The sequence below is a fragment of the Urtica dioica genome, chromosome 2, assembly GCF_054948205.1.
Source record: "Urtica dioica subsp. dioica isolate 48M chromosome 2, U.dioica_male_clone48M_v1_H2, whole genome shotgun sequence".
In the NCBI taxonomy this organism is placed as follows: Eukaryota; Viridiplantae; Streptophyta; class Magnoliopsida; order Rosales; family Urticaceae; genus Urtica; species Urtica dioica.
The window spans coordinates 41,154,156-41,164,889 of record NC_142757.1 but is presented as its reverse complement, the minus strand read 5'-3'; the positions used below and the strand labels follow the sequence as shown (position 1 = coordinate 41,164,889).

The window sequence follows — 10,734 nt, the reverse complement described above, 5'->3', positions numbered from 1 at the left end:
GTGTCTCGATACTACAGATTTGTGCCGATTGGTTCTGGATCTGCATCAACTGGTTTTGGATAAGCGTCTGAGCCGTAGCGATGAAGGATGTGAGAAGCTCTTCCATCTTTTCCTTAGGAGCGGATTGATTTTGCTGATGACACGGCTGAAACCCCTGTTGTTGTCCCTGTTGTTGATTTTGGAACGTAGGTGTAGGCTGGTTCTGCAGGAATCCTTGCGGTTTTTGTTGTTGAGGCGCTATCCATCATTGGTTGTATTGGTTGTTCCTGGATCCATTGTTGTAGTTGTTGGCGTTATCAAACGGGGGTCTGTTATTGTAGTTCCCCACCTAGTTTACGTTCTCGGGGTGGACATCGTTTGCCTGAGGGCAATCGTCAGTGAAGTGCGTTCCGTTACACCAAAAACATGGCTCCAGTGTGGCTTGTGTGACATGGGCAGTAGCTTTCATCTCTTGAAGCTGCTTCTTAAGGTCCGCCATCTAAGCAAACATCTCCTTCATCGCTTTCGCGTCGCCCCCAGAAGTAGTAGCATGTGCGGTCGCGGGGCCGTCTTTCATAAGTCTCATTTCAACCGAGTATTGGTTGTTGGAGCGCGCCAGTTCTTCAAGAAGAGCGTGGAACTCCGATGGCGTCTTAGTCAACACTGTGCATCCTACTGCAGTGTTGACTAAGGTCTTTGTCGAGCTAATGAGACCGTAGTAGAAGGTCTGGAATTGCTCTAGCAGAGAAATCCCGTGGTGTGGACACTTTCTTAGCATCTCCTTGAAGTGTGCCCACGTTTCATGGAGTGGTCTTTCAGCTCGTTCACCCATAATCTGTTACAATAAAAAAAAATTAAAAAGAATTCAAATTGAAAGCTAAAAATCTAATTTCGGTTGATGACTAAGTCCCCGACAACGGCACCAATAACTTGTTGCGATATTTCCGTACGCAAGTGCACGTAACCGCTCAAGTAATAAAGTCCTTAAGTACGATTCGATCGCAGAGGACTTTGCTTAACCAAAAATCAAATGAGCTAGCAACGAATTGAACTCAAAGAAAACAAGGAGATTATTATCTAAATTGTAAAAAATAAATAAAAACACAAATTAAACACGGGAGAACGGATAGGTAGAAGGCAAGGGCAACGGCTTCGCAAAATTCTCCTATGGTCGGGATTAGCATGATTTTTTGGTTCAACTCTCTTCACTAATCACACTCAATTATATTGCTAAATCTCTCTCGGGCATCTAACAACCTATGTCAATACCGGATTTTCATCTCTCGGTCTCAAACTGTGAAGATGAGTGCGATGCCACATCAGCAGGGACACATCAGCATCGGCATCAAGTTAGTTATAACTACCCAAGATAGCTTGTGCGACACGTCACCTCTGTTTCATGCTTTATAACCTCTCGTAATCGCTTGCGTTAGTCAAGTCTTTCATTCAATATTGTATTCATGAGTTTCTGAGAGAAGAGAGAGAGAGAGAGAGAGAGAGAGAGAGAGAGAGATAAAAACAAAGAATCACAAGCAAGGGCTTGGTGATCTAGAGTGTTTGTCTCGACGGTGATCGAGTGATCTTCTTGTAACCTCCGATTGAATATAGTGGAAGCAAATAGGGAAATCTCATCCCTGACTGGATTAGGATCCGAGTTGGATCTGAACCAGGATAAAATCTGGTTGTGTTCTTTTAGTTTGTTGTTCATTCCGTGATTGCTTACATTGCAAGTTATTTATGTGCATTTCAAATTATTATCTAGTCTTAGTTTTAGGGGTTTTTTCAACACAAACCTTAAAAATACGAAAAGCATTACAATCAAGAGTGTAAACATGATTCCATAGTAGCCTAACTATCTATATCTTAGGAATGTACTACGGTGAAATAATTCTTATGCACGATTATCTAATTCTCTCTCGAGCAACTAAACAATCCTAAAAATCATGAATGACGTAGCTAATCTCATACAAGCATGAAGCACAGAATTAATTCAAGCGATAGAGAAGATGAACATAAAAATACTATAATTATGAATCCACAACCATATTCAAGCAAAGCTAAGGCATTACCCTTAAGGGGTTCAGTTCATGGCGACGAGAGTAACAGAAGCAAAAAAAAAAAAAAAAAATTCCATAAAAACCATATCAAAATAAAACATAAATAAAAGGGAGTTCCAAGGAATAGGATTAGAAAGAAAAATGATGAATCGCAGTTGTCAGTCGTCGACGAGCGGTGGTTTTCTTCTCCAGTTGCCTCTTCTCTCCCAACTAGCCAAACACTATTGTGAAACCTAAAATAGAACCTAAGATGTGTTTATGAATGTTTTGAGATTACAAGGACCCTTTAAATAGGCTTAGTGGTGCTTTTTAGGAGTACAAAGACTAAAAAACGCTTAAAATCAGGTAATTAACGAAATCAATTTTTTGAGCCGTGGATAAATTGGACAGCTGCGTAATGATTTTGAATGGGTCGTAACTTCTTACTCCGATACCCTCAACAACCAATGTATGTTAGGTAAAGTTTCTATCTCCGAACTCCCTTTCTGTGAGCCATGTGCTCCTGCTAAGCAACATAGGCTGAAGCTCTCCACACGCACTCACTTGTCCAAGAACATACTTGAGTATATTCATAGAGACTTGTGGGGCCTTGAGTCACATGAGACTCATGGTGGGAACAAATACTTCCTCGACATTATTGATGTTTCTCCAGAAGGGTTTGGACTTTCCTTTTAAAAACAAAAGATGGAGCTTTTTCTAATTTTAAGGATTGGAAAAGCCTCGAGGAAAATTAGTCCAACCAGGCTCTGAAAGTATTAAGAACTGACAATGGTCTTGAGTTTTGTAATGCAGAGTTTGACTCTTTTCTACAATGAGAATGGCATTCTTAGGCATGGAAGAATCAGGTTAACCCCCAGCAAAATGGAGTTGCTGAGAGCATGAACAAAACTCTGTCAAAAAGAGTTAGGAGCCTTTTGTTTACCTCAGATCTGAACAAATCTTTTTGGGGTAAAGCCTTAGCCACAACAACCTTTCTAGTGAATAGAAGCCCAAATAGGAACTTAGGTCTTAAGTGTCCTATAGAGATTTGGAGTGGTAATAAGCCTCGGATAGACCATCTTAGGATTTTTGGGTATGCCGCTAATGCACATAACAAAGATAGTAAACAAGATCCCAAATCCGTTAAGTGTGTGTTTCTAGGTTACCAACAACGGAGTGAGACAAAAGGGCATAGGCTTTGGGAAATGTGCTCACATGGAGTTAAGATCATTATCAATAGAGATATTGTTTTTTATGAGAGATTTTTCCCATGTAAGACTACTACTCAACAACAAGTCCCACTTTGGCCTATTTTAGAGCCACAAACCATAGTTTACCTATTGAGGTCGAGCCCAGTGAACTAGAAAACCAGAGAGAATATCTAGAACCAAACCCTGAGCCTCTTGAGCCTGATGAAGATGATGATGCTCCTGATCAGGAGCCACCTGCACAAGCTAGGCACTCTAATCAGGTGGAGCATCTTGAGAGATCAACTTAAAAAGAGCTTGAGACCTATCAGTTGACCAAAGATAGGGTTAGAAGAGATGTTGGACCTCTAACCAGATACTCCTATGCAGATTTTGTCTTTACAGCTTTAGCGTCCTCCCTTGAGATACATGGTTCTGAGCCTAATTGTTACCTAGATGCCATGAACTCAAAGCAGAAAGACAAATGGCATGAAGCCATGGTTGAAGAGATGAATTCTCTGAAAGTCAACAAGACTTGGGTTTTGGTTGAAAAACCTAAGACTCAGAAGCTGGTGGAATGTATATGTCTATTTAAAATCAAGGAGGATCTCATTGACTCTAATCATCCTAGATTCAAAGCCAGGTTGGTTGCAAAGGGCTATACCCAGAGAGAAGGTATAGACTTCACTGAAATCTTCTCTCCTGTGGTTAAGTTCAAAACTATCAGGATCATGTTGTCATTGGTGGAAAGCATGGATATTGAACTTGAGTAGTTGATGTGAAAACCGCATTCTTACATATAGTTGTTTCTATTACTCATCTTTTCATATTGATCTTGTTTATGTTCTGTTATATGTTGATGATATGCTTATTATAAGCAAGTCTGTGGAAAATATTAACAGGTTAAAGCATGAATTGAACAATGCGTTTGATATGAAGGATTTGGATCAAGCCAGCTATCTAGGCATATATGATTTTAAATACAGCTATCTAGACATGTATCAATCATCGACCACGTTTTATCGCACCTCCCGAACTTAGATGGCCAACATGTAATTCAGTTTAATACGGAATGATGATAATTGTTATTGATTCTAACTAGAAAACAACTCACTAATCAATAATGCTAATAAAGTAAACTTCTTATTAAATTCAGTAGTCATTCATGTTTATTTTATTATCTTCAGTGGGCAATATTCCTAACAAGCAGCACAATTGATCTTGGAATGTGTTATTGCAAAATACTTGGACCATTTGATCTTGTTGGCTATGTAGATGTTGACTATGCATGTGATTAAGATTCCAAGAAGTCAACTACTGCTTTTTGTTTTACTTTAGGTAGGAACTGCATTTCTTGGAAATCTAACTTGCAATCATTGGTTTGCTCTATCAACCACTGAGTAAGAGTACATTGATGTTTGTCATGTTTATAAGGAAGCTGTTTTGATGCAAGGCCTTCTGAAAGAGGCTAAGTTGATTGAGAACAATGTTGTGGTATATTCAGATAGTCAGTATGCTATACACTTGAGCAAAATTCTTGTATATCATGATAGAACTAAACATGTGGATGTCAAGTTCCATTTCATCAGGGACTTGATTACCAAAGATGCTTTCAAGTTGTTTAAAGTTGATAATAAGGATAATCCAGCTGATATGGGAACTAAAATTGTTACTAACTCTAAGTTTAAGCATTGCTTGAACTTATTGTTTGTTGAATGATTGTGTTGCATGTACTGAGCAATGAAAACCGTTGAAGAAGTTGTGTAGAGTCTGAAGATCGACTTACAGAGAAGTTGGACTTCAAGATGGAGATTGTTGGATTTAAAGCCCAACATCATTTTGTCGAAGCCCAAGCCCATGCCCATTAGGAGAGTGAAGGCTAAGAGGCGTCATTTGATAAGGTAAACGACACTAGACTCAGCTCTCACTTAGTCCTGGTGTATTTGCTTGTCACGATTGTCATCGCTGGATCTTTGCCTAATCTGTCGATCAACATTGTTTCTCAACCAGAGTATAAAGGCTTGCGAAGACATAGTGTTGATCTAATCGAATCATTCTGTACTTGTCTCTGTACTCGTCGCTAGAGTTTGTCCTTAAGCGATTTCTCTTCTCTTTGTTCTCTGAGTGTTACATTTGGATCTGTTCGATCATTTTGATCGTGATGTCCTTGTGACAGCTGTATATTTGATTTTGTGTAAACTCTGAGTGTATGATTGTAAACTATGAGAAGAGATAGTGATCTGATTCGAAAGTCAATTGAAGACTAGTACACGAACTTTTTCGATTGGAGCTCAACGGGGATTAGGATTCAAACCATAGTTTTGGTTTGAGTCTAAACCTCGGTAAAAATCAGTCTCCTTTATTTTTGCACTTTGATTGTTTGTGATTGTGTGGTTACTTAATAGTTGTGTTTTAGGCAATTAGTATTAGGGCAAAAGTTACTACAATGTATTTTTCATAAATAATAAATCATTCAGTGGGCGTAAATAACTTTTTTCTGTAACATTGCAGGGTGATGCTATATCATCGAGATGATCATGCAAATGCAATACTAGCATGAGATAATCTTATCAAGCAATATAGTATTAAATATTTGTATATATCTAATATTTTTTAGGGAGTGTAGCTTAGGTTACACCATTACGAGAATATGTAGTTTTCAGTAGTCGGAGGGGATGAATTAACATAATTTGTGGCATTATTACTATTTTAGTTGATAGAATTTGAATTAATTTAGCTTACTAAATCAAACTTCTATACAAGTGCATTAATGAGACTATAATATATACACAAATGCTTCACGTTACAAAAAAAAAGCATGTATTTAATAGCTGGGATGAACGTATTTATCCGTTTTTATGCTGACCTCCTATGGTCTCAAAATTTTCTCTTTTTGGATGCTATAGCTGGATTTCAAAGAAATTTGCTTCTTCAACTTGTTCAACCATGATTTGAATCTTTAAGGCTCATGGTATTATTGGTCTCTTACTCATGACCTCGTGTTTCCCCGTTTCGAAAAGCGGCTGGTCTTACGCATAGATCTATGATGAACATGTCTATATCTTCATTGAATATAGAGCAAATGTTCGAATTGAAAATGGCATTCTTTCCTTCATAATAGTCGTATAGAGCTGTATAAGGCAGAAGTCTCACGTACGGTTCTTTTGAGAGGTCGAGTCCTGTTTTAAGAAAATGGCATGGCTTAGAGATCAACGAACACAAAGAGGATACAGAACAAACGATTGCCTTCGCAAGCACGTGCCAATACGCTTTCACATGTAAGGTATATATATGATTATTTCTAAAGTTATGAAGTTAGTTCAACTTCACACAAAAATTATTAATTAGCTTCAAATTTAAATACTTTTTAAGTATAAATGATGCAACATGAATAGATCAAGGATGAAAATGATCCGTATATGATATAGGTGACTCAAACAATTCAAAATCGGCAAACGATTACGTACCATGACACGAGACTTGACACGTGGTATCACTAAAGAAATTTACACGTGATGGCATGTTCACAAAAGTGCCCGTAAAACTCCCGTAATGACTCTTCTCTTTTTCCATTTTCTAAACAATTGCATGTGAAGAAATGGACGTTAATCTCAAGTTACATAGTTTTATGCAAACATACATAATCGGAAAGTCAATAATGATTATGAATGTTGAACATTTCTACGAATTTTAATAAAGGGAATGAATCGTCAACCAACAAAAGCATTGGGGAGAGAGACAAACAAAATACAATAAACAATTGAAACTTAATCGTGTTATGAAAGCAAGATTACTTTTATGAACTATCGGGGAAACGATTCATAAAGATGTATATGATGCACTTAATTGGAATAAGCTAGCTCAAAAATAAGTTAACTATTTCCAGCTGGTACTAAAAGTTTTATCGTTTTACACCACACACGTTGAAATTTAGAAAAACTAACAATTATTATTTTGAACATATTGTTAGATATGGTTCTTTAATTTTTAAACTAAAGATATTTAGTTCTCCAATAAATAAAATAAAAAACAAACATTATTTACAATTCTATACCATAGTCGAATTATGATAGATTGTTAAAATAAGATTGATAAAATATATATATATATATATATATATATATAATAATAATAAAGGCAATGCAGCCAATGCTTATGCCTTATCCTTATCCCCAAAGTGATGACGTCTATCAGAAGAGATTCGTAATCGGTAATAGAACCCTCAACTTATATAATTTTACTTCCTAGCCCACGTACACAACCTTCTGACTTTGTCAACAAACGATATCGTATGACGTGGCACGTTCTGCTAATGCCATCACGGTCTCTTTGTGACACGTCGTAAAAGCAACAGACAATCTGACAGTCTCCGATTCACCGGGAGAGAGGGGACTTTTGCAGTAAGCTCACGTGCAATTTTCCACGTGTCAATGTATCAACAGCCAATATGTCAATGCGGTCAGCAATCGGACGGTCCAAAAGAGCTACAGATATTTGGTACTCTCTCTATATAATCTCGCTATAGTAAAGTCATTAAGCAGAGAGTTCTTTTCGAACAAATTTTTTTCTTTCTTTACTGTTTGGACAGTAATGAAGGCGATTTTGGCGCGAACCGGTTCGGTTCCAGTACTGCTCCGATCGCCGCCGATATCCGGTTCGCCGAGACGGAACCTCCGTCGGAGCGGCTCTGTTTCCGGCGAGAAGGTCAGTAAGGCGATCTTTCTCAGCTCGGATGTCAACGGCGGAAGAGATCGGTCGTCGGTCAGACGAGCCTCGTCAGAGATCAACATCGCTTGTGGTTTCGGATCACTCTCGGCAGGAATTCCAGAGGAAGATGACCTGCTTCGTGCTTCTACACTCGATTCCTGGCCGCCGATCGTCTTCACCGGCCGAGACGGATGCGATTCTGCCGGAGATGGAAGGCTCGGAGATCGGCGCAAGATCGGAGATTACTACGAGACTATGCTGAAGAAGAACCCTGGCGATTCGCTTCTGCTCAGAAACTACGGCAAGTACTTGCACGAGGTACGCACGATCGTCGATCGAATCGCTGCATTTGAAACTAGTCATTTAATTCAGGATCAGAAACGGTTTTTTATTTCTGTGATTGGATGCTAAGCTAGGTCGTCGGAGATTGGGCGAGAGCAGAGGAGTGTTACGGGAGGGCGATTCTGGCGAGCGACGGTGGAGACGGAGAGTTGTTCTCGATGTACGGACGGTTGATTTGGGAGTCGCAGAGAGATATGGAAAGAGCCAAGTCTTACTTCGATCAGGCTGTCACTGTTTCTCCGCATGATTGGTACTAATAATATATTTTCTGTATCGTAATTTTTTTTTAAATGGAATGTGTTCGGATTTTTCATCGAGTACATACAAAAACACATTTGGATTTTGGTTGCGATATTTTTTTTAATTTAATTTAATTCTGAATATGCGACATTTGTAGTACTGTATTAGGCTCTTACGCTCGCTTCATTTGGGAAGCCGAGGAAGACGATGAAGAAAAAGAAGACGACGGGACTGAGTGGAATTTACCATCTTGCCCCGCCTTGGTACCGGCATTGTAGCTGATGAAAACCGCTGCGGCTTTTACTTAATTTGGCTACACGGAGAGAATAAAAAAAAAAAGAGCATAAATTTACCCTAATACGACTCTTTTGTTATGGTTATTCTGTTACTACCATGTTGGTACAATTCTATTGTGCGTGTATCATATGAGCCATGTTGTGTAATATTTAACGTTTTATTATCCTGTTTCTAATCAGAAAGGAAAAAATAAATAAATAAAGGAAATGATAATAAAATGTGTACGAAACGTCGGAATCATTTCCACCCTAAATATAATTTTAATTGTTAAATTTTTTTGCAATAAAGATGGCCCATGTGGTTTTAGGCATAAATAAATACATTAAGAAAGGATCAGGTATGGCATGTACTAGAAGTAATTATATGTCACGGCCACATGATCTCATACGAAATTGGTAATTGTAATTGAAAACAATGCAGAGGACTCGTGGTCGACGGTTATCTATTAACAAAAAACTTACTCAACGTGTGATGGCCGCATAATTTTCAAAATTCATCATTATAAAAGATAAACGAATCAACCATTAAGGGAACGTTCACACATTACTCAAGAAGTTTCTTCATTAATTTCTCAAATAATTTTTTTCATTATTTTCTTCGTCACACAACACCCTCATTTCTTTTTCTCTATTCTTTCTTTCTCTATTATACTAGATGCCTTTGTAATTAGAAACAACAATGTCCAAATCTATTAGTGCTCGAAACCACTAGATGCGCTTGTAATTATAAATTGTTGGAATATTAGGGAGTTTAGATAATAAAGAGGTTTTATTATCAAATGGGTTGCTGACTTTAGGCAAAGATTTGAGTAGAGTCCACTCAACGAAATTTGATAATTCATTCGCATTATTAGTCCTTGCGGAATGGGGTATAATATAGATGATAATTTTGCCAAAATCGGAGCTATAATGAATGAGAAATTGATGCTCAAAGTATGCTTAAAGAGCACATTTGTTATGTGTATATGAAGTGAATTTCAAGATTCCCACATGGGTTGAGTAAGTGTGTTGAGTTTTGTATATATACTATCCTCTTTCTTTAGTGGATAAACAAGTACAAAAGAAGAGAGTGTGGGTGGGTTAACTCTTAACCCTTCGCGCGTCACCGCCGAACCGGGTCGGGCCGGGCTCAGGTTTCGGGAATGTCTCGGGCTTGGTTTTGGACAGTCCTTATCTTTTTATTGCAAATATCACTTCACAAAGTTTTAATTCCCACGAATAACTTGTTTGTTATGTTGGGAATTAATTCATCGAGTTGTATAACCGTGCATTTAAGGCTACATTTCTGAACGGTTTTGCATGGTTAATACTGAATGTTTTGCATGGTTAATACTAATGGTTAATATTAGCCATTAACGAGCATTAATGTGATTAAAGGCCGTAAAGACTTACGTTTTGAGGATCAAGTGACCATAAGCCTATAAAAGGAGGCCTTTTGCTCTCATTCGAAATACACCTGAAATCATATTCTCTCTTCTTCTTCCTTTCTCTCCGAAATTGTTTGTTTTCTTTTGTAGTCCGGTGGTTGGTTCTATTATAAGTTTAGTTCGCCGGAGAAGTTCTTTTGGTGCTAAGCTCTTCTCATTCCACCGTTGTATCCTGAGAGATAAATTGCCCGTCGTTTCTAGCACCCGTGGGAGGGCAATATTGCTTTAAGGAAATCATCAAACGGTCCTTGGCTTTTTTTCTTCTTGCCTTGTCTTTTATTTCTTCCACTATCGAGTTTGGCTTTTTATTCCCAAAATAAATATTATTTACGTAATATTTCTAACAGAAACAACAATGTCCAAATACTTTTAGTGCTCGAAACCTATTGTATTCAGTATTTCGTATTCATCGCAAGACAATTATAGTATATAATTTTACACTATAATAAGGAGAATAGCTAATAACGAGTTTTTCTGCAGCCTTGGGAAGCGAGACCGGAGATATTTCTCATGACAGGAT

General features: G+C 38.0%; 1 protein-coding gene across 2 annotated transcripts; it reads left to right on the top strand.

The window, feature by feature from the left end:
• The first annotated feature begins 7,745 nt into the window (after nucleotides 1-7,745).
• LOC149404777 (Tetratricopeptide repeat (TPR)-like superfamily protein) lies at nucleotides 7,746-9,006 on the top strand. Of its 2 annotated transcripts, none has more exons than XM_089602041.1 (3): nucleotides 7,746-8,227; nucleotides 8,326-8,501; nucleotides 8,660-9,006. In XM_089602041.1, exons 1-3 carry the CDS (start codon nucleotides 7,793-7,795, stop codon nucleotides 8,700-8,702), a joined length of 654 nt encoding a protein of 217 aa, XP_089458167.1. In that variant the 5' UTR covers nucleotides 7,746-7,792; the 3' UTR covers nucleotides 8,703-9,006. The 2 variants fall into 2 exon arrangements, with proteins under 2 accessions (XP_089458167.1, XP_089458158.1); XM_089602032.1 differs by having other exon boundaries at nucleotides 8,649-9,006.
• Nucleotides 9,007-10,734: the final 1,728 nt, after the last annotated feature.

Coding starts and splice junctions, on each gene's coding strand:
- LOC149404777 (XM_089602032.1), top strand. CDS start 7,793: ATGAAGGCGATTTTGGCGCGAACCGGTTCGGTTCCAGTACTGCTCCGA. Junction 8,228..8,325: donor ACGGCAAGTACTTGCACGAG/GTACGCACGATC, acceptor ATGCTAAGCTAG/GTCGTCGGAGATTGGGCGAG. Junction 8,502..8,648: donor ACTGTTTCTCCGCATGATTG/GTACTAATAATA, acceptor CGACATTTGTAG/TACTGTATTAGGCTCTTACG.